This window comes from Vanellus vanellus (assembly GCF_965231255.1).
Source record: "Vanellus vanellus genome assembly, contig: HAP1_SCAFFOLD_76, whole genome shotgun sequence".
Classification (NCBI taxonomy): domain Eukaryota; kingdom Metazoa; phylum Chordata; class Aves; order Charadriiformes; family Charadriidae; genus Vanellus; species Vanellus vanellus.
The window spans coordinates 429262-452957 of record NW_028127111.1 but is presented as its reverse complement, the minus strand read 5'-3'; the positions used below and the strand labels follow the sequence as shown (position 1 = coordinate 452957).

Below are 23696 nucleotides of genomic sequence, written 5' to 3'. Positions count from 1 at the left end.
AGTTCTTACGAAACTCAGCAGTGGCCACACAGTGGCTTTGTTTCTCCTTGAACTGTTCCTGAAGGAGTAAGCACTCATTCTGGTGCCCTTGAATTGCCTTTCGGGGTTAGATTGAATTGAGATGTGGACTATAGCTGAGCTTGGAGGAGGCTGTCCTTGAAGACCAGCTGGACTGAGCTCTGCCACCATGTCACAGCTCTGTCTGCCACAGGAACGGCTCCAGCTCGTCCTGTCTGTGCCCCTGGCTGAGATCATTGCTGCACGTTTGGGCTGAAGCCCCCCAGCTGTGGCACCAGGCAAGCCATGACTTGCCATAAGGAATCCTGGTACCAAGAGTCCAAGACCCCATGTGTGCTACTGGTGGGACAAGAAGACGGGGTACTCATGGCCAGCTCTTCTTCTGCTGGGAGAAATACCACTGCTGGAAGTAGGTGTCTCTGCACAGCTGAGGGAGGGAACATCAGAGATTGCATCAGCCTTTTTCACAGGCGGTTCCCCTGGAGCCCCAGGGACACCTCCAGGGAGCCCAGAGGGGACAGAGAGAGTGCCAGCGTGGGCTGGTCCTCTGCTGCTGAGCTGGGCCGGGCTGCTGGGATGGAGGGAGCTCCTGGCAAGCGGGCAGCGCTGCAGAGAGACAGCTCTGCCCAGGAGCAACTCCTCTGCACAGCGCAGCAGGGCTGAGGGCACTGTCTGCAGGCAGCGAGGGCAGAGCAGAGTGTTCACCAGGGGAGACATCTCCACAGCCCTCGGCACAGTAAGTCTCTGGCTGCGGGGCAGTGCAGCTGCAGCTCCTGGCACCATCTACATCTGGCACCTTCCATGGCTGTGGCAAAGGAGAAGGACGTGCTCCAGAGCAGGGCTTCCCTGCCCCACCATCAGAGGCACAGGGCACGATGGCTGCCTGCTCCTGGAGATGTCTGCAGGAGGTGACACTGGGTGTGCAGGCAGGGGTGGGCAGGGCTGTCCTTGCCAGCAGGGTCCCTGCCCCCCGGGGGCTGTGTGCCGGGGCAGGGGCTCTGCCGCCTGCTAGGGTATGCTCTCAGCCTGCCCGGGGAGCTCCCACGGCACTGTGGGGAGAAGCTGTGGGTGGAAGGAGTGACCGCCAGTGAGGCAGATTACTTCTGCTTTTGCAAGGGAACTGCAGGGTTGAGGACTGGTCCCAGCTCCAGGTCACCCCAAGGACATTTGCAGAGGGTTCTTTTGAAAAACAATGTCAAGGAACTATTCACCTGCAAGGGAACAAGTCTATGCTGTGAGTTTTCTCCTCTTGGTCGGCTGGATGGGCAGGGAGAGATGGGAATGGATTTCTCCACCGTGCACAAGGTTCTGAGACCCCATTTGTTGATAGGACTTGTCTGAGGTTCTCGTTAACCCCTGCACACGAAGATGTCCCTGGGCAGTGCCCTGATGCCAGGAGGGGTCTGCAGGGCAGAGCTGTGCACGCAGCAGGCGGAATGGGGTCTGTGAGCATGAAGAGGGAGGAGATATGGGGAGAGAGAAACAGGTCCTGGCCAAGACAAGCTCCAGGTAAGAGAGTCATGGGCAGGGAGGAAGAGAGCCGGGCTCCCAGAAATGCTGTGGGAAGGGGGATACAGGCATCTCCCTGCCCTCCCCGACAGTGCAGATGCCTTCCCTGGAGCAACCCCTGGTCCCCTCGCTCACACAGCAGAGCCTCTGCCCTTCGTGTCATGCGGGTTTGGTCATGAGTTGCCTTTCCAGCAACCTGACCACCACAGAGGAGATTTGCTCAAGTGTCCGACTGTGTCTCCCTCACCTGCCTGCCCTGGAAGAGGTACCTTGGCATCCCCTCTTCTCCCGTCTGCCCTTGTTCTTACTGTTACACTCCCTGGTGGGGGGGGGCTAAGGATTGAAGCGCAGCTGAGACACCAACACTGCACGTACTTTCGTGCACGTATGTCCATGGAGGAAAAGCAGCCAACTTGCATCCTGTCTGCCTTTGGCGCTCTGGGAATCACAGTGTATGCGGCTGGAAATGACCTGATCGTGCCTTCAGGATAAGCAAATTTAAGATAAGTGATTCCTTCTTTGAGGGGTCCTGCTGGGCTGCAGGCTGCCCTCCAGAAGGACACAGTTCTCCCATGGCATCTCTGTGTTATCTAGCAGTCCCACATCGTGGTGCTAAAGCCATGGAAACGCTGCTGGGCAGCTGTCTGTGGGCAGCTGTAATGAGCCCTCTGTGTCCCTGGCTGGGAGGGCAGAGCTGAGGTCTTCCTCAGGTATGATTAGAGGGGCTGAGGGCTTTAGAGAGATGCACTTGGAAGGCGCTTTCCTCTGCTCTCACCAGTGCCACAGAATCGTAGACTCCTAGAATGGTGTGGTTGGAAGGGGCCTTTACGGGTCACCTAGTCAACCCCCTGCAATGACAGCCCGTTTGTGTCTCAGGACCCACAAGGCGCAGCAGGATTTCTGTCTTAAAAACACTCCTAAGGTGTGTTGGGGCAACTAAAACAGTACGAACACAACATCATCCCCACAGCTCTGCTCTGCAGCCGGGTGCATTGGGAGCCACAATGCTGAACAGCTCTTTGCTATCAAAAGTGGATTTAATCTGAGATCACCCCAAGTTCCTATTTTCCTTTTGCTGTAGGGCGGGTCTGAGTCCTGCAGAGCCAACAGCAGAACCTCCTGTTCTCTGGGGCACCCTCAGACAGCACCAATCTGAGCTCACAAAAGGTCTTCCTGGAAAGGTAAAAGTGGTTTGGGGGTGTTTTATGAGAAATTGGATAGATTATACTCAGAGAATTCCAGCTCTGGAGCCCCAAACAAAAGAAGGGCATGGGCCTGTTGGAGTGGGTCCAGAGGATGGCCACAAAGATGATCAGAGGGCTGGAGGCCCTCTCCCATGAGGACAGGCTGGGAGAGTTAGAGTTTCTCAGCCTGGAGAAGAGACGGTTCCATGGAGAACTTACTGCGGCCCTCCAGTAACTAAAGGGGCTACAGGAGAGCTGGGGAAGGACATTTTACACGAGTACGTAGTGACAGGCTGAGGGGGAATGGCTTTCAACTGGAAGAAGGTAGATTTATATTAGGAAGAAATTTTTCACTTTTATCGTGTTAAGGCACTGGAGCAGATGTTCCAAAGAAGTTGCGGAAGCTCCAACCCTGGAGGTGTTCAAGGCCAGGCTGGATGGAGCTTTGAGCAACCTGGTGTGGTTGGAGGTGTCCCTGCCCATGGCAAGGGGGTTGCAACTCAGTGATCTTCAAGTTCCCTTCCAACCTAAACCATTCTATGATTCTATGAATTCTACCCTAACTTGTCACTGTCTTTACATTTTGAAAAGGTCCCCCTGCCCAGAAGAAGAAGATGCCCAATGGCAGCTCCATCACCCACTTCCTCCTCCTGGCATTCACAGATACACGGGAGCTGCAGCTCTTGACCTTCTGGCTCTTCCTGGGCATCTACCTGGCTGCCCTCCTGGGAAACGGCCTCATCATCACCACCATCGCCTGCGACCACTGCCTCCACACCCCCATGTACTTCTTCCTCCTCAACCTCTCTGTTCTTGATCTGGGCTCCATCTCCACCACTGTTCCCAAAGCTCTGGCCAATTCCCTCTGGGACATCAGGGCTATCTCCTACGCAGGATGTGCTGCACAGGTATTTCTGCTTTTCTTCTTGCTCGGAGCAGAGTTTTCTCTTCTCACCGTCATGGCCTATGACCGCTACGTTGCCATCTGCCATCCCCTGCACTACGGGACCCTCCTGGGCAGCAGAGCTTGTGTCCGCATGGCAGCAGCTGCCTGGGGCAGTGGGTTCCTCAGTTCTCTCCTGCACACGGCCAATACATTTTCACTCCCCCTCTGCCATGGCAATGCCATCGACCAGTTCTTCTGTGAAATCCCCCACATCCTCAAGCTCTCCTGCTCACACTCCTACCTCAGGGAAGTTGGGCTTCTTGTGGTTAGTTCATGTTTAGCATTGGGGTGTTTTGTTTTCATTGTGGTGTCCTATGTGCAGATCTTCAGGGTGGTGCTGAGGATCCCCTCTGAGCAGGGACGGCACAAAGCCTTTTCCACGTGCCTCCCTCACCTGGCCGTGGTCTCCCTCTTTCTCAGCACTGGAGTGTTTGCCCACCTGAAGCCCCCCAGCATCTCCTCCCCATCTCTGGACCTGGTTGTGTCATTTCTGTACTCGGTGATGACTCCAGCATTGAACCCCCTCCTCTACAGCATGAGGAACCAGGAGCTCAAAGATTCCATTCAGAAACTGATTTCATGGTCACCTTCTAAGCAGCAATAAAATTACCATCTCTCTCCACAGATGACTCATAGGATGTTCTACGCCAATCCTGAGCTGTCTTTCTTCTCTTCATTCTTATTTTCATTCTTACTTTTTTTTTTAGATTTTTCCTGCAGAAAGGTTTCGATGCCTTCCACTTCAAAAGAGGCATTAACCCACTATCTCTCCACTGGTGCCTCTATAACAGTGTCTAACACCAGGTCAGGACTGAAACTCTCACAGCATCCCTATAACAAAATGGGATCTACTTTGTGCTATGCAGAAACACTGGTCCTTTCTTCTAAAAGTTGGTCTCAGGAGAAGGCCTGAGCAATGGCATCCCCAAAAGGACTGTTGCTTTTGGGTTCTTTTAGAGCTCGAGGATGGGATTTAGGACTCACTCGTCAGCATGTAGTGACAGTGGAAGCAATGGCTGGTCACTGAGTGACATAGCCAAGGCTGTCACATACAAGCCGTGACAGACAACTTTATTCTCAAGGGGGAAATGGAGTTTCCTGGAGATCCCCTGGGCTCTCCAGAAGCAGCATTTGCCTGGGGTGGGCATGGAATGGAGCCCCACAAAGTGAGAAATCACCCAAGATGGAGACACCAAGCTGAGTGGTGCTGTTGACTTGCCTGAGGGATGGGATGGCATCCAGAGGGACCTGGATAAGATGGAGAAGTGGGCCCATTTGAACCTCATGAAGTTCAACAAGGCCAAGTGCGGGGTCCTGCACACGGGTTGGGGCAACCTCCCATATCAGTATAGGTCGGGGGGATGAAGGGATTGAGAGCAGCCCCACTGAGGAGGACCCGGGGGTATGGGGCAATGAAAAGCTGGACATGAGCCAACAATGTGCACTCACAGCCCAGAAATCCAGCTGTGTCCTGGGTTCCATCAAAAGAAGCATGGCCAGCAGGGAAAGGGAGGTGGTTCTGCCCCTCTATTCTGCTCTCATGGGACCCCACATGGAGTGCTGCCTCCAGCTCTGGAGGCCTCAGCACAGGTGTCGTGGTTTAACCCCAGCCAGCAGCTAGGACCATGCACCCACTGGTGCAGTTCTCCCCCTTCCCCCAGGAGGAAAGGGAGAAGAGGGTGAAAAAGAGTGGAAAGGGAAAGAAAACAAATAAGCAAACAAACAAACAAAAAAACCCAAAGTCATGCGTTGAGGTAAAGAGAGTTTAATAGAACAATAACAGAAAAGGAAAACAACAACAACAGCAACAACAATATTACTACTGCTACTAATGACAATACAAGTCACTGTCACCACTCAGTGAATTGGTGCCTTCCCGAGCAGCGTTTGCACGTACCCGCCCCCTGGTTAAACCCATCCAAATACTGAGCATGACTTCTGTGGAATGGAATATTTCATTGCCCATTCCATCATTCTCTCTCGGCCCCTTTGAGCTTCTACGGAAAGCTGAAAGAAAAGTCCTTGAAAAATATGAACAACACCTGGCAACAACTAAAACAATATGCATTACTAACATTCTTTTCCTACCAAATCTGAAACACAGCAGCCACTGGAAAGAAAATTAGAGTTGTGGTCAAGGTCTCCCTGTCCAAATGGTGGGCAGTGACGAGTGGTGTTCCTCAGAGGTCCGTACTGGGTCTGGTGCTGTTTAACATCATTGTTGGTGACATGGATGTTGGGATGGAGTGCACCCTCAGCAAGTTTGCCAATGGCACCAAGCTGTGTGGAGCGGTTGACATTCTGGAGGGGAGGGATGCCATCCAGAGGGACCTGGACAGGCTTGAGAGGTGGGCCTGTGCAAACCTCGTGAAGTTCTACTATGCCAAGGGCAAGGTCCTGCATGTGGGTCAGGGCAATCCTGTGAACAAATCCAGGCTGGGTGAAGAATGGCTTGAGAGCAGCCCTGAGAAAAAGGACTTGGAGGTGCTGGTGGATGAGAAGCTCAAGATGAGCTTGCAATGTGTGCTGGCAGCCCAAAAAGCCAACCGCATCATGGGCTGCATCACCAGCAGCATGGCGAGCAGGGCGAGGGAGGTGGTTCTGCCTCTCTACTCTCTCTGGGGAGACCCCGCAGTGCTTCATCCAGCTGCTGGGCCCCAGCATAAGGAGGACATGGATCTGTTGGAGTGGGAAAAGAGGAGGCCACGAAGGTGATCAGAGGGGTGGAGCACCTCTGCTGTGAGGACAGGCTGAGAGAGTTGGGGTTGTTGAGCCTGGAGAAGACTCCGGGAGACCTTATAGCAGACCGAGTAGCTGAAGGGGGCCTAAAGGAAAGCTGGAGAGGGACTTTTTACAAGTGGTAGTTGTGGAGCTGGAGCTGGTGGACAGTCAAGGTAGGCCAAAGCATCTCAGCTGAGACAACTGATTTCTCTCCCTCCGGGAGAAAAGGAAGCCTGGACAATTGCACCCAAGCTGTCCATCGCTGGAGGAGGATGGGCAAGGAGTGGGTGCGGATGTTGCAGAGTCTGCTTGGAGATGTTCCCGTAACCCAGACCCCTTCAAAAGAGCATGCCGTTCACTTTCTCTCTTTGCTTCCCTCTGTGAATGGAGGGAGCTCGTGACCTTAGCGTGTGACTCGCTGTGAGCCCATGTGAACCGAGTCCAGGGCAGGGAGTGCTTTGGTGTTCGTGGGATCCCAGTTTGGCACAAAAATGTGTTTTCCTTTGGTCTAAGGCTATCCACTGTGGAGAGTGGACTTCAGCGGAGGTAAGGTGGACTTAATGTACAGCAGAGGAGTGTATTTTGCATTTTGTATATTGTATTTTTCTATTCAACCATGCCTTCCTTTGGGCTTGTTTTTGGGCTGCAAAGAAAATTCTGTGTCTGGGTGCAGTTCATTCCCCAAGTGAAACAGGTGGAAACTGTTTCCAAAGGGCTGAAACCTGCAACTCCAGAGTGTAGCAGAGAAAGCTGAGATTTGAGGAAAGGTGCTGTAAGTCCCAGGTGGCTGATGAGAGAAAGGCGGGGTTGGAGGTGGGGACAAAGGCTGCCCACAGAGTGTCTGACATACAGGGTCTTGACTGCCCTACTCAGTCAGACTCTGTTTGGAGAGGTCCAGTTTCAGTGTCATTTGGAAATTGCTGATATCAATAGACAGAGAAATTAAGCAGACAAATAAAAAAAAAGTAAGAAAAATAAATCCTTTCTTCTTGTTATTTACTATTGAAACCTTTTAACTTCTGAAATCTCTCTAATTAACCACAGCAGAATTGTATAATAAGAAAATTATGCCCAGAACCATGGCTCGTTATGGCATTTTGCATGTTAATGAGCCCTCTGGTGCCCAGTTCCTGAACTGCAGGTACTGAGGGTGGATTGAAGTGGTCTCTAGAGCAGTGCAAGTCAGCCTCCAAGGTTCTGAGGGCGTCAGCGGTCCCCACTGAGGGCCATCCCTGACTGTCCCTGAAGCAGAAAGCCAGAGGCACTGCTTCCAGTTGGAAATGAAATGTGAAAGTGTCTGTGAAAGCCCTTGCCGTGTCTCATCAAGCAGGATATTCAAGCGCTGACCCCCACACTCTGGCAATGGAGATTCTTTCCTTCAAGGGATGCTCAGGGCTCTTTCTGGGAGCAGTGAGATGAGGGGGTGTGTGTAGGAAACCTCTCGGGCTGTCTGGAGGGTGGGGGAGGAGGCAGCGAAGCAGTGTGTCTGTGAGGAACTGGAGTGCTCTCAGGGGTTCCAGTGGAAGAGTCCGCAGCCATAGTGGAAAGGACAAGGATTTCAGTTCTGCTGGGGGGGTGGGGTGTCGTGCACGCTGACCACAGGCTGTCCTACACTTTCCTCTGCCTGTGCCCGTTTCTCTGCAGATTTCAACCACCACCCCTGCTTCCCCACCTCACTCCCACCCTGTGCTGGCCCAAGCTTTACTCATGACTCTCTGTCTTCACTATTTCTTCAAACACAAAGCCATGTTTTTCTGAGCTTTTGCCAATGAGTTCCCCATAACCTGTGCAGCTTCTTCCAAAGCCCTCCTAATGCTCCTCTCTCTCCAGAGATGGAGCCACAAGAGGGGACCCCCACCCCTGAGCCTTCCAGCCTGTCTGTACTGAGAACTATGTGCCCATCCATTGCAGCACCACAAACTGTTTCATTTCTTCTACTGCACCTTCGCAGTGACTCCATCGCTGTCAATGGCAGAGGGCAGGGGCTGTGTGGCTGAGTAGCAGCTCCACAGGAAAGGCTGTGGTGGTCCTTGGGTTTCATTTGGCAAAACAGGAGCCCTCAGCAAAGACAGCCAACAGCATCCTTTGCTTCTCTTGTCATTCCCTGAAATCACAAGTGCTTCTCTTTTATTCTCCTCATACCCTCCCAAAAGAACAGCCCACCTGTGCTGGTTTGAGGTGAAACAGAACCCCTCTTCTGTTCAGCAACTTTACTTTGCAGCTGAGCCTCTTTTAACTAACTGAACTCTCTGAAATTAACAGCATATTGTCGTGACACTGTTCAGAGCGATAAAACCTGATAAGTTGTAATGTATGCCGAGGAATGGTCTGCAGAATTCTCTTTCTCATACTTATTGGTATAACCCCCAAGGCCAGCTGACTTGGTTCTTTGCCCCATTGGAGGGTCAGAAGCAGAAGAGCATAGAGGGGTGGCACCTGCAGGAAGGAGCGGACAGGACAGGTGACCCCAAATTGACCATCAGGGTATTCCATCCCATCTGCCTCATGCTCAGTATAAAAGCTGAGGGATCAAAGGGTCAGCTCTCTTCCTTCAGTGGTTTGTGTCCCAGGAGGACTCTGGCTGTTTGTCTGCCTTTGATCCCGATCTGCAAATTCCTGAATGCAGATCTGGAATCCGATTCCCATCTGTCCCTGAGTCAAGTATTGGGTTTTCCCCATGCCTGCCGGTGACGTGATCATCATCCTGGGAGCTTGATCCAGATTAGTATCTATTTCTTTATATCTTTTTTATTATTTTTTTATTAATATTTCCTTCAAGCAGTTGAGTTCCTCCTACATTCACAAGTTTCTTGCTCTCTCTCCTTCCTCTCCTTAGAGAGAGAGAGGTGGGGGAGACAATCTGTTGTTTGTCACAGTGGCCAGTCCAGCCATAACTACGACAAGAGAGGAGGAACTGCACTGTTGGACTGATGGCAGTCCTTGCTCCTGCACACAGAATTCCATCAACAAATAACTCTGTGCTCATTTAATATTTGGTTGGCTGCCTCGAGGAATTGTCCCCGACACACCCTTGGCTGGGCTCAAACAGCATTTTGTCTGGGAAGCCGTCTGAAGGAACAGCCTCATCCCAACTTCATTCCGTGGTCTGTAAACTGAGGGACAACCCTGCAGTCAAAGTGGAAGGTTCGTGGGTGATGGTGGTGACTGCAATGACCCGCCATGCAGCTTTTGGTCTGGCTCTCTGGACACTCCGAACCAATGGAACACTGAAGTGCAGTAAATCTGGATTTGGAGCATACGGAAAACACCATGAAAATGTTTAATCTGGTTGAGGCAGCAAAATTCTGTGAGTGTTTGCCCCTGTAGAGGCAGTATGGGAAGTGCACAGCATCAAATAGACGGTGCAGCTTGAGTGGTGTGAGTAGAATTGTAGAATCATAGACTCATAGAATAGTTTAGATTGGAAAGGAAATTAAAGATCACCAAGTCCCAGCCCCCCTGCCCTGGGCAGGGACACATCCCACTAGACCAGGTTTCTCCAAGCCCTGTCCAACCTGGCCTTGAACACCTCCAGGGATGGGGCAGCCACAGCTTCCCTGGGCAACCTGCGCCACGGGTCTACCACCCTCACAGTGATATTTTTTTCCAAATATCTATTCTAAATCTCCCCTCTTCCAGTTTGAAAGCAATCCCCTTGTCCCGTCCCTACTTGCCCTTGTAAAAAGTACCTCCCCAGCTTTCCTGTTGCCCCCCTTCAGATACTGAAAGGCTGCTATAAGGTCTCCCAAAGAGCTTTCTCTTCTCCAGGCTGGATGCTGATGATCCAGGGCCAGATGCCTGGCCGGGCATCTGTGCCACCCACCACATGTGCCGTTTCGTAGTCGGAATCCATGGGCTGGAGCCTGCAGGTCCCTCTGTCACTAGAAGCTCATGACTGTCCTGCTCAATGGCTTGCTGCGGTTCAGGTTGAAGGTCAGCCATCTCCCCTCCCCACAAGGCACTGCATGGACAGCAGGGCCAGGGAACCCTGTGGGGTGTGCGTACGCCTGCCTCTGTTTCTGCTTGAGCCCCACAGGTGAGATGGGCCAGCAGCCTGGGTGCTGGCAAGGGTCTCAGGCTCCCATGTGGGGTTTGGGAAGCTGTGGCGTGGCCACAGGGGACAAGCAGGCACCCGCCAGTGAAGCCCATAAGTGTTGCCCAAGCTCCCTCTCAGAACCTCGGGCCCCTTACCCACTGCTGTCCCATGTGCTGTTCATGGCCCAGCACAGGGCCGGCAGGACGACGACAGGGAGCACATTCATCATTGCCAGAAGCAGCACATGGCAGATGGAAGAGCCGAGGGGTCGTCCCCACCAGTGCAGCAGCTGACGTATTGCCCACAGTCCTCATGGTGCCTGCGGTGACCTTGTTCCCAGGGCTGATGCCACAGAGTCGCTGGTTCCAGGTGCTGGGCATGGTGGCCTCATGCTCAGTATAAAAGCTGAGGGATCAAAGGGTCAGCTCTCTTCCTTCAGTGGTTTGTGTCCCAGGAGGACTCTGGCTGTTTGTCTGCCTTTGATCCCGATCTGTGAATTCCTGAATGCAGATCTGGAATCCGATTCCCATCCGTCCCTGAGTCAAGTATTGGGTTTTCCCCATGCCTGCCGGTGACGTGATCATCATCCTGGGAGCTTGATCCAGATTAATATTTATTTCTTTATATCTTTTTTATTATTTTTTTATTAATATTTCCTTCAAGCAGTTGAGTTCTTCCTACATTCACAAGTTTCTTGCTCTCTCTCCTTCGAGAGAGAGAGGTGGGGGAGACAATCTGTTGTTTGTCACAGTGGCCAGTCCAGCCATAACTACGACAAGAGAGCAGGAACTGCACTGTTGGACTGATGGCAGTCCTTGCTCCTGCACACAGAATTCCATCCATAAATAACTCTGTGCTCATTTAATATTTGGTTGGCTGCCTCGAGGAATTGTCCCCGACACACCCTTGGCTAGACTCAAACAGCATTTTTTCTGGTAAGCTATCTGATGCAACTGCTTCATCCCAGCTTCATTCCGTGGTCTGTAAACTGAGGGACAACCCTGCAGTCAAAGTGGAAGGTTCGTGGGTGATGGTGGTGACTGCAATGACCCGCCATGCAGCTTTTGGTCTGGCTCTCTGGATGCTCCGAACCAACGGAACTGTGAAGTGCAGTAAATCTGGAATTGGAGTTACAGAAAACACAGTGAAAATGATTTTTCTGGTTGAGGCAGCAAAATTTCTGTGAGTGTTTGCCCCTGTGGAGGCAGTATGTGAAGTGCACAGCATCAAATAGATGGTGCAGCTTGAGCGGTGTGAGTAGAATGGTAGAATCATAGACTCATATGATAGTTTAGATTGGAAAGGAAATTAAAGATCACCAAGTCTCAACCTCCTTTCCCTGGGCAGGGACATGTCCCACTAGACCAGGTTGCTCTAAGCCCTGTCCAACCTGGCCTTGAATACCTCCGGGGATGGGGCAGCTACAGCTTTCCTGGGCAACCTGCGCCAGGGGCTCACCACACTCATGTGAATGTTTTTTTTCCCTAATATCTATTCTAAATCTCCCCTCTTCCAGCTTGAAAACATTCCCCCTCGTCCTATCCCTAATTTTTTTAAACATACCTTTTACCCTTGTAAAAAGTCCCTCCCCAGCTTTCCTGTAGTCCCCCTTCAGATACTGGAAGGCCACTATAAGGTCTCCCAAAGAGCCTTCTCTTCTCCAGGCTGGATGCTGGTGATGTAGGGCCAGGTGCCTGGCCGGGCATCTTTGCCACCCACCACGTGCAACGTGCCATAGCCGGAACCCATGGGCCAGAGCCTGCAGGTCCCTCTGTCACTAGAAGCTCATGACTGTCCTGCTCAATGGCTTGCTGCAGTTCAGGCTGAAGGTCAGCCATCTCCCCTCCCCACAAGGTGTTGCATGGACAGTAGGGCCAAGGAACCCTGTGGGGCATGCGTATGCCTGCCTCTGTTTCTGTTTGAGCCCCACAGGTGAGATGGGCCAGCAGCCTGGGTGCTGGCAAGGGTCTCAGGCTCCCATGTGGGGTTTGAGAAGCTGTGGAGTGGCCACAGGGGACAAGCAGGCACCCTCCAGTGAAGCCCATAAGTGTTGCCCAAGCTCCCTCTCAGAACCTCAGGCCGTTTACCCACTGCTGTCCCATGTGCTGTTCATGGCCCAGCACAAGGCCGTCAGGATGACGACAGGGAGCACATTCATCACTGCCAGCAGTGGCACGTTGCAGCTGGAAGAGCCGAGGGGTCGTCCCCACCAGTGCAGCAGCCGACGTATTGCCCACAGTCCTCATGGTGCCTGCGGTGCCCTTGTTCCCGGGGCTGATGTCACAGAGTCGCTGGTTCCGGGCACTGGGCATGGTGGCCTCTCAGGGGGAAGGAGGGGCAGCCTGGGGGGTTCCAAGCAGGAGGAGAGGAAGAAGCTGGGATGGGACACCTCCGAGAGACCCCACTGAATGCTGTGCCTGTGGGATGAGGGTGTGCAGACCCCGTGGCAGGCATCAGCGCCTGGCTCCGAGCACTGCCTGCTGACAGCTCACAGGAACAAACCAAGCGTGGCATCATTGCCCTTTGGGCAGTGCCTGCTGCGACAGGGCTATGCGTAGATGTTTTAAGGCAAAAGAGGGTTGATTTAGACTACATAGACTACATCTTTGGCAGCAGGCTGGCCAGCTTGGTGAGGCGGGCTTGAATCCAAAAGACTTGGGGCTGGGGTGAAGGGGACAATGCTCATGCCATCACAGCTTACTGGGGAATAAGCCCGGCCAACCAGAACAGTGACAAATATTCCTAGGTGGACTCCCAAGGTGATATCCAGAAAGCCAACCACCTCCACGGTGCGTACGACTGTGATGGATCCTCTCGCTCTCCTCCAGGAAAACCTGCATGCTTGATGACCTCTCTGAAATGCCTGAATTGATGAGGCCTTCTACAGACAGCTGGAAATAGCCTCATGGTCACAGGCCCTGGTTCTCATGGGGGACCTCAGCCATTCTGGTATTTGCTGGAGAAACAACACAGCCAGTCACACACAGTCCCAGAGGTTTCTGCAGAGCATTGATGAGAACTTTTTGACACAGTTGGTGGGGAAACCAACGAGGAGAGGTGCGCTGCTGGACATATTACTGACAAATAAAGGAGGACTAGTTGGGGATGTGAAGGCTGGGGGTAGCCTTGGCTGCAGTGACCATGAGATGGTGGAGTTCCGAATCCTGTGTGGAAGAAGCAGGGCAAAAAGTAGAACTGGACTTAAGGAGAGCTGCCTTTGGACACCTCAAAGACATACTTGGAGGAATCCCATGGGCAAAGGCTTTGGCAGGAAGGGGGGTGCAGGAGAGTTGGTTAATAGAAAAGGTCCACTTCCTCCAAGCTCAAGATCAGTGCATTCCTAGGAATAAGCAATCGGGAAGAGGAGGCAGGAAATCTGCAAGGACCTTCTGGAAAAAACTCAGGTGCAAGAGGGAAGTTTACGGAAAGTGGAAAAAGGGACTGGCCACTTGGGAGGAGTATATAAAAATTGCGAGAGTATGTAGGGATGGAGCGAGGAAGGCTGAAGCCGGCCCTCAGCAATCCAAGACCCTGGAGGAAGAGAAAAAGCCTGGAAAAGGGAAGATTTTCCCTTGGTCAAGGTGGATAGGGTTAGAGATCATTTAGGCAAACTTGACACCCACAAATCCATGGGCCCTGAAGGGACGCACCCGGGAATGTTGAGGGACCTGGCAGATATTATTGCAAAGGTGCTCTCCATCATCTTGGCTTTAAACTGGAAGAGGGCAAGTTCAGATTGAACATTAGGAAGAAGATTTTCACTTTAAGGGTGGTAAGGCACTTGAACACGTTGCCCAGAGAGGTTGTTGAGGCCCCATCCCTGGAGGTGTTGAAGGCTAGGCTGGACGTGGTCTTGGGCGACCTGGTCTAGTGAGAAATGTCCCTGCTATGGCAGGGGGGATGGAACTTGATAATCTTTAAGGTCCTTTCAAACCTAAACCATTCTATGATTCTATGATCTTTGAAAGGTCACAGGGGACAGGAGAAGTGCCTGAGGACTGGAGGAAAGCCAAAGTCACGCTAGTCTTCAAAAAGGGCAAGAAGGAGGACCCAGGAAACGGCAGGCTGGTCAGCGAGACCTGGAAAGGCTGGAGAGTTGGGTGGAGAGGAACATAATGAAATTCAACAAGGGCAAATGTAGAGTCCTGCACCCTGGGAGGAAAAATCCCATGCACCAGTAAAGGTTGGGGGTTCACCTGCTGCAAAGCAGCTTTGCCGAGAGAGACCTGGGAGTCCTGGTGGACAATAAGTTGACCATAAGCCAGCCCTGGTAGCCAAGAAGGCCTATGGTCTCCTGGGGTGCATCACAAAAGAGCGTGGGCAGCAGGTGGAGGGAGGCCATCCTTCCCCTCTGCTCTGCCCTGCTGAGGCCACATCTGGAGTACTGTGTCCAGTTCAAGAAACACAGGGAACTACTGGAAAGAGTCCAGTAGAGGGCTACAAAGATGATCAGGGGACTGGAGCACCTCTCTTATGAGAATCAGCTGAGAGAGGTGGGTACGTATAGCCTGGAGAAGAGAAGGCTGAGAGGGGATCTCCTCAATGCTTATCAATATCTAAAGGACGGGTGTCAAGAGGATGGGACCAGACTCTTTTCTGTGCTGCCCAGTGACAGGACAAGGAGAAACGGGCACAAACTGGAACACAGGAAATTCCATCTGAACACAAGGAAAACCGTCTTTACTTTGAGGGCACCAAAGCACTGGAACAGGCTGTCCAGAGAGGCTGTGGAGTCTCCTTCTGTGGAGATATTCAAAAGCCGCCTGGCTGTATTCCTGTCCAACGTGCTGTAGGTGACCCTACTTTGGCAGGTTGGTTGCACTAGACAATCTCCAAGGGTTCCTTCCAACCCCTACCATTCTGTGATCCTGTGATTCTGTGATCTTCTATGTTTTCCGTTGGCCAAAGGGATTCCCCACCAGTGCCCACCGATGCTGCCCTGTCTCTCACAATTGCTCCATTAGAGCTTGCAGTTCCCTGCACGTGTCCTGAACCACCTCTGGCACCTCAAATGTCACCTGGTGTTTGCATCGGAAAAGCTCCCTCCTGGCCTCTGTCTCCATTGCTCACAGGGCAGCTCAGAGAAGGAGCTCACTCCGATTTAGGGCAGCTGAGCTGAGGCAAGAGGAATCCTCCCTCTGGTGGGTCTGTGCATTGCACTGGAGAAGCTGAATGTCCCTCCGGCCTCAGGAACACTGCTGAGAGCTGAGATGCCTCATTGACTTGGCTCAATCCCTGCCCTGCACCGGTGGGAATGATCCCCAGCCCGTCACTGCCTCCGTGCCCTGCCTGGCAATGGGACAGGAATGGGGGTTTCCAGAGGGGAACACAGAAACCTCCTGTAGGTCCGCACAATCTGGCAGAGCAATTCCCACCACAGGAATCAGTCCGTCCAGGGTTCAGAAAGAGACAGTCAGTGATGACTTCATTGTGCTTCAAACTCTGCTCCCCAGGAGAGACCCCACCGCCTTGGAGGAGCTGTCAGCCCTGGAGGCGCAGGGACACCTCGAGGGATTGGGGCAGTGCGAGGAGGAGGGAGAGAAAGCCACAGCAGGTCCTCTGCTGCTGAGCTGGGCCGGGCTGCTGGGACAGAGGGAGCTCCTGGCAAGCGGGCAGCACTGCAGAGAGACAGCTCTGCCCAGGAGCAGCTCCTCTGCACAGCGCAGCAGGGCTGAGGGCACTGCCTGCAGGCAGCGAGGGCAGAGCAGGGAGGCAGAGAGAGGTTGAAGGCAGTCTGGAGAGGGAGGATGCTGAGGGTGAGTGGGGGGAGAACTCTTCCCAAAGCAGAGCAGCTGCATTAGTCGGAGAGATCTCCAACAGCTGGCACCTCCCACAGCCCGTGGGATCTTTCAGGAGGACGCTCACAACTTCTCTGCTGCGGAAGAAGAGGACATTCTCTAGATTGGGACTTACCTGCTTCACCATCAGAAGCACGAGCATGACGGCTGCCTTCTCCCAGGAATGGTCGAAGGGCTGTGAAGGTGGGTGTGCAGGCAGGGGTGGGCAGGGCTGTCCTTGCCGACAGGGTCCCTACACCCCGGGGCTGTGTGCAGGGCAGGGACTCTGCCAGGGTCAGCTCTCCACCTGCCCGGGGAGCTCCCCCCGGTGCTGTTGGGAGAAGCTGTGGGTGGAAGGAGCAACCCCTGGTGGGGAGGGGTTATTATGTTTTTTAGAGTTTTTTATTATGTTTTTTTTCAGAGGGCCCGATATGCAGAGCTGACCCTCACCACAGGGAAGTGTGTAGTCTACCCGGAGCCCGGATCAGGGACATCACCAGGGTACTTCCCACCCTGGTGCACCCGACAGACTACTATCCACTGCTGGTATTCCAGATGGATGGGCAGGAAGCTGCATCCCGTAGCCTGAGGGGAATGAAGCAGGATTTCAAGGCCTTGGGGCGGATGGTGAAGGACTCTGGGGCCCAAGTTATTTTCTCTTCTTTCCTTCCATCTTCACGTGATGATGTGGGATGGAATGGAAAAATTAAGTCAATAAATGATTGGCTTCAGGACTGGTGCTACAGGCAGGGCTTTGGTTTCTTTGATAACAGCTGGTTTTATAGGACACCGGTCTGGACAGTGACATGTGGGAAAGGTTTATCTCACAGGGGCAAAAGGATGCTGGGGCAGGAGCTAGCAGGGCTCATTTGGAGGGCTTTAAACTAGATTCGAAGGGGGGTGGGGTTGTTACTGAGCTTGCATTGGTGGGGCAGCACTCCAGAATTGATAAAGGCCAGGAGGCCTCCCACACCCATAGGGTGAAATCGGTGTGCTCAGCCCGCTCCCTGAAATGCCTGTACACCAATGCACGCAGCATGGGGAATAAGCAGGAAGAGTTAGAAACTCTTGTTCGGTCAGGAGATTATGATCTGGTGGCAATTACAGAGACATGGTGGGACAGCTCACATGACTGGAATGTGGTCATGGGTGGCTATGTCCTTTTCAGGAAAGACAGGCCAGCCAGGCGAGGTGGTGGAGTTGCCCTTTACGTGAGAAAGCAACTACAATGTACCGAGTACTGTCCACGTTCAGTTGAGGAGCAAGTTGAGAGTCTGTGGGTGAGGATTAAGGGACAGGCTGGCAGGGGTGACACTGTTGTGGGTGTCTATTACAGGCCACCAGATCAGGGGGAGGAAGTTGATGAGGCCTTCTATGGGCAGCTGAGAGTGGCCTCACAGTCACAGGCCCTGGTTGTCGTGGGGGATTTTAACTTTCCGGATGTTTGCTGGAAGGACTACACAGCCAGCCAGCCTCAGTCTAGGAGGTTCCTCCAATGCATTGATGACAACTTTCTGATGCAAATGGTGGAGGAGCCGACTAGGAGAGGTGCACTGCTGGATCTCGTCCTCACTAACAAGGAGGGTCTGGTGCAAGGAGTAAAGGTTGAAGGCTGCCTTGGCTGCAGCGACCATGAGATGGTGGAGTTCATGATCTCGGCTGGTGGAAGCAGAATAGCAAGCAGAATCGCAACCCTGGACTTCAGCAGGGCAAACTTTGGCCTTTTCAAACAATTACTAGGGGAAATCCCGTGGACAAAGCTGTTTGAAGGTAAAGGTGCCCAGGATAGCTGGTCAGCATTCAGGGACTGCTTCTACCAAGCTCAAGATCAGAGCATCCCGACACGTAGGAAGTCAAGGAAGGGAGCCAGGAGACCTGTGTGGCTAAACAGGGAACTGCTTGGCAAGCTCAAGTGGAAGAAGAGAGTTTATAGATCATGGAAGGAGGGGCTGACCACTTGGGAGGAGTACAGGGCTGCTGTCAGGGGATGTAGAGAGGCAACTAGGAAAGCTAAGGCCTCCTTAGAGTTAAACCTGGCAAGAGGGGTCAAAGACAACAGGAAGAGCTTTTTCAAATACATGGCAGATAAAACTAACACCAGAGGCAATGTAGGCCCACTACTGAATGGGGTGGGTGCCCTGGTGACAGAAGATACAGAGAAGGCAGAACTATTGAATGCCTTCTTTGTCTCTGTCTACTCTGTCGGGGGCTGTCCTGAGGAGTCCTGTTCTGCTGAGACCCCAGATGAAGTCAAGTCAATGGATGGGTTTGCCTTAGTTGATGAGGACTGGGTCAGAGACCAGTTAAGCAACCTGGACATCCATAAATCCATGGGTCCGGATGGGATGCACCCGCGGGTGCTGAAGGAGCTGTCTGAAGTCATTGCTGGACCACTCTCCACCATCTTTACCAAGTCTTGGGAAACGGGCGAGGTGCCTGAGGACTGGAGGAAAGCAAATGTCACTCCAGTCTTCAAAAAGGGCAAGAAGGAGGACCCGGGTAACTATAGACCGGTCAGCCTCACCTCCATCCCTGGGAAACTGATGGAGCAGCTTATCCTTGGTGCCCTCTCAAGGCATATCAAGGATAAGAGGGTTATTAGGGGCAGTCAGCATGGCTTTTCCAAGGGGAAGTCATGCTTGACCAACCTCATAGCCTTTTATGAGGAAATAACGAGGTGGATGGATGATGGCAGAGCGGTGGATGTGGTCTACCTTGACTTCAGTAAAGCATTTGACACGGTCTCCCACAGCATCCTCATGGCTAAACTGAGGAAGTGTGGACTGGATGACCGGATAATTAGGTGGACTGCGAACTGGCTGAAGGAGAGAAGCCAGAGAGTCGTAGTCAATGGGGCAGAGTCCAGTTGGAGGCCGGTAACCAGCGGAGTGCCTCAAGGGTCGGTACTGGGGCCCATATTATTCAATATATTCATTAATGATTTAGATGAGGGAATTGAGTGTACTATCAGCAAGTTTGCTGATGACACTAAGCTAGGAGGAGTGGCTGACACGCCAGAGGGCTGTGCTGCCATCCAGAGAGACTTGGACAGGCTGGAGATTTGGGCAGGGAATAACTTAATGAAATACAACAAGGGAAAGTGTAGGGTCCTACATCTGGGCAGAAACAACCCCAGGTTCCAGTATAGGATGGGGAGCTACCTGTTAGAGAGCAGTGTAGAGGAAAGGGACCTGGGGGTCCTGGTGGACAGCAGGATGACCATGAGCCAGCACTGTGCCCTTGTGGCCAGGAGGGCCAATGGCATCCTGGGCTGTATTAGAAGGGGGGTGGTTAGCAGATCGAGAGAGGTCCTCCTTCCCCTCTACTCTGCCCTGGTGAGACCGCATCTGGAATATTGTGTCCAGTTCTGGGCCCCTCAGTTCAAGAAGGACAGAGAGCTGCTGGAGAGAGTCCAGCGTAGGGCAACTAAGATGATTAAGGGAGTGGAGCATCTCCCTTATGAGGAAAGACTGAGGGAGCTGGGTCTCTTTAGTTTGGAGAAGAGGAGACTGAGGGGTGATCTTATTAGCGTTTATAAATATATAAAGGGGGAATGTCATGAGGATGGAGCCAGGCTCTTCTCAGTGGCGACCAGTGATAGGACAAGGGGTAATGGATTCAAGCTGGAACACAAGAGGTTCCACTTAAATTTGAGAAGAAACTTCTTCTCAGTGAGGGTGACAGAGCACTGGAACAGGCTGCCCAGGGAGGTTGTGGAGTCTCCTTCTCTGGAGACATTCAAAACTCGCCTGGACACCTTCCTGTGCAACCTCGTCTAGGTGTTCCTGCTCCGACAGGGGGATTGGACTAGATGATCTTTTGAGGTCCCTTCCAATCCCTACCATACTGTGATACTGTGATACTGTGATGTGTGGGTCAGGGCTGTTTACACCTCGAGATTACCTCTGGGCATTCCTGAGGGCACATTTCAAGTTTGAGTTCCCTGAACAGTAGAGGGTCTGTCTTTTGATGTTTCCCATCTTGGTTGGCTGGGTGGGCAGTGGCAGATGTACAATGGGACATTAAAAGAAAGCTCAAAGGAGGGATCCCTGTAGAGATAAGGAGCTTTCCTGAGGCTGTATCTTCGGTTTCCAGCTCTGGGGGCTACAGACAGCACCAGCATCCCCTTTCCAGTCTCACCAGGGTCTGTGGCACCTGCTCTTTAGCCCCTGCTAAATCTCCCACTGAGATCCCCAAAATTGGGTATGTCCTTTGGGTGTTCATGGAAGCTGTGAGCTGCCCTCCAGGATGCCAACCTGTCCCATAGCACCTTTGTGTTATCGCAAAGCCCCACAGAGAAACACAGAGACTCTGATACTGAGGAAATGCTGTTGGGTGGGTGAAATGAGCCGTGGGTGTCCTTGGCTAGAGGTGGGCTTCTGAGACCTTGAGAAAGGGTGAGACATTTCATGGTCTGAGATTGATCCTTCTGCTCTCAGCACTGTCTGATTGCATAACAGAAGAGGGGAATCCCCCTCCATCTCATGACGGTGCAAGACAGAGGGACAAACCATCTCCCCTGTCTCTGCTCTCTACCCCAGGCGATCCTCATGTCTCACAGCACTCCCTCTGTTCTCCTGGAGTGCAGCACAAATGCTGAGGGTTTCTGACATCCCAGAACAATGCTCAGGGGAGGTGGGAGAGCTGTAAAATACCCAAAGCCTCTCCAACTGCCTTCTGCCATCCCTGTTCCGTAGCAGTGGGTGTTCAGATGTTGAGAAGCCCATCTGTGTAAGGAGTGGATTCATCAGCCATAGCAGAACACCAGGACTGGCTCCTGCCACCACCCTCCCTAAGAACTCCCTGCTGCAGAGCAGGGCTGACTCCGTGGCAGCCACTGGGCAGAGGCCTGCTCCTCATGGCACAGGCAGCCAACGCCAACCAGAGCTCCAGCCATGGACGTGAGGAAGGGAGTGTATGCAGCCGGGACTGACCCCACCGAAAATGGCTTTGATTTTGCTTACAGAAGTCTCCATTGACTTACTCTGTTTCCCTCCTTGAACAGGTCGCCCTGCCCAGAGGCAGCAAATGTGCAACAGCAGCTCCATCACCCACTTCCTCCTCCTGACATTCTCAGACACTCGGGAGCTGCAGCTCTTGACCTTCGGGCTCTTCCTGGGCATCTACCTGGCTGCCCTCCTGGGAAACGGCCTCATCATCACCGCCATCGCCTGTGACAACCGCCTCCATACCCCCATGTACTTCTTCCTCCTCAGCCTCTCTGTTCTTGACCTGGGCTGCATCTCCACCACTCTCCCCAAAGCTATGGCCAATTCCCTCTGGGACACCAGGGACATTTCCTATGCAGGATGTGCTGCACAGGTCTTTTTTTTTTCCTTCTTGTTTGGTGCAGATTTTTCTCTTCTCACAGTCATGGCCTATGACCGCTACATTGCCATCTGCCATCCCCTGCACTACGGGACCCTCCTGGGCAGCAGAGCTTGTGTCCGCATGGCAGCAGCTGCCTGGGGCAGTGGGTTTCTCAATTCTCTCCTGCACACGGCCAATACATTTTCACTCCCCCTCTGCCAGGGCAATGCCCTGCACCAGTTCTTCTGTGAAATCCCCCACATCCTCAAGCTCTCCTGCTCACACTCCTACATCAGGGAAGTTGGGCTGATTGTGGTTAGTGCCTGTTTAGCCTTTGGGTGTTTTGTTTTCATTGTGGTGTCCTATGTGCAGATCCTGAGGGTGGTGCTGAGGATCCCCTCACAGCAGGGACGGCACAAAGCCTTTTCCACATGCTTCCCTCACCTGGCTGTGGTCTCCCTCTTTATCAGCACTGGAGTGTTTGCCCACCTGAAGCCCCCCTCCATCTCCTCCCCATGTCTGGATGTGGTTGTGGCAGTGTTGTACTCGGTGGTGCCTCCAGCAGTGAACCCTTTCATCTACAGCATGAGGAACCAGGAGCTCAAGGATGCCCTGTGGAAACTGGCCCAATGGACACTGTTTCACTGACAATAACCTGCCGCCCCTTCTCCGCACATTGCCAAAGGCTTATCTTAGGCTGTGAGTCTGCTTTTTTCTCTTGTGATAATCCTGCTTATAGACGTTTTTCTGAGTTTACGCTGCTTGTTTTGAGGCTTGATCCTACTGTGCCTGACCCTTGCACAGATAACAGCTCTTTAATAAAAGGGCACCTCCCAAGTGCCGTGCCTGAAGGATGGGCTGTTCCTCCAAAGTACCTTCCAAGAACATATTCAAGGAATCAATATTTTAATGAGTCTCTTCTTGTGTTTTCAATGTTTCTGGAGGTAAGCTCACGGTACTATTGGGTTCCACTGCACCAAATATTCTGGATTTAAAAGCACTCTTCTTGGTGCCCAGTGGAAGGGGAGATGGTCCATGAGCTCCCATTATCTCCTCAGTCTTCTTCATGTATGACAGGACTGATGGCATATACCAAATGTTCTGGAAATGCATTTTTTAGGGGGAGGAGAGGCGGGATTAGGGACTCGACACGTGCCCTTGCGCTGGAACAGATGGAGACTCTGAAGGTGAAACACCCTCAAAGGTAAAGTCCACCCATATAAAGCACTGAATCAATGTGTCCACGCACAAGGACGCTGCAGTGCCGAGGGAGTCAGCAGGGACTCATCAGGCACAGGGAGGGGAGAGTGGGGAGACGCATGAGGTGCCTGAGGGGACCCCAGGGCCAGGACTGCTGTGCTGTCCTGGGGCGTGGGGCTGACTGGGGAGAGAAGGGGGCAAATTCAGTCAGGGCTGGGGATCACGTACAACATGAATTCCAGAGAAGCAGAGAGTGACCAGCCTCTTTTTCCTCGTTCCCTCAGCACCAGCACGAGCCCTGGGGCTGATGGGCAGGCTGACCTCCTTGTCTGCCCCCCAGGAGCTGCTGCGCCCTTGGGAGGAGCTGGGGCTGTGCGGTGAGTGCCCAGAGCTCTGCATCAGCCTGCGGCGGGCAGTGCTGTGGGGCCAGTCCAGACTGGGCTGCTGGGTTTGGCTGTCCTGGGGAGAGGGCTGGGGAGGTGGGCAGAGCTGGGCAGGGGCTGGGGAGCTATCAGGGTGGCTGAAGTTCCCTCTGAGGACCAGGGCTTGTGAATGTGAGCCTACTCCAATCTGTCTATAGAGGACCTTATCCACTTGGTCTTCTTGGTACCCCCATGTACTTCTCCCTCCTCAACCTCTCTGTTCTTGACCTGGGCTCCATCTCCACAACTCTCCCCAAAATCATGGCCAATTCCCTCTGGGACACCAGGGTCATCTCTTATGCAGGACGTGCTACACGGGCCTTGCTGTTTGTCTTTTTCATTTCAGCAGAGTTTTCTCTTCTCACCATCATGGCCTATGACCGCTACATTGCCATCTGCCATCCCCTGCACTACGGGACCCTCCTGGGCAGCAGAGCTTGTGTCCGCATGGCAGCAGCTGTCTGGGGCAGTGGGTTCGTCAATTCTCTCCTGCACACGGCCAATACATTTTCACTCCCCCTCTGCCAGGGCAATGCCCTGCACCAGTTCTTCTGTGAAATCCCCCACATCCTC

At 52.9% G+C, this 23696-nt stretch overlaps 1 protein-coding gene across 1 annotated transcript; it reads left to right on the top strand.

Annotated features, from left to right (window-relative positions):
* Positions 1-3325: 3325 nt before the first annotated feature.
* On the top strand, positions 3326-22149 carry LOC309685491 (olfactory receptor 14I1-like; the record flags this gene model as incomplete). Its single annotated transcript, XM_082501253.1, has 2 exons — positions 3326-4210; positions 21220-22149. The coding sequence occupies 2 exons, from the start codon at positions 3326-3328 to the stop codon at positions 22147-22149; spliced, it is 1815 nt and encodes a 604-aa protein (XP_082357379.1).
* Positions 22150-23696: the final 1547 nt, after the last annotated feature.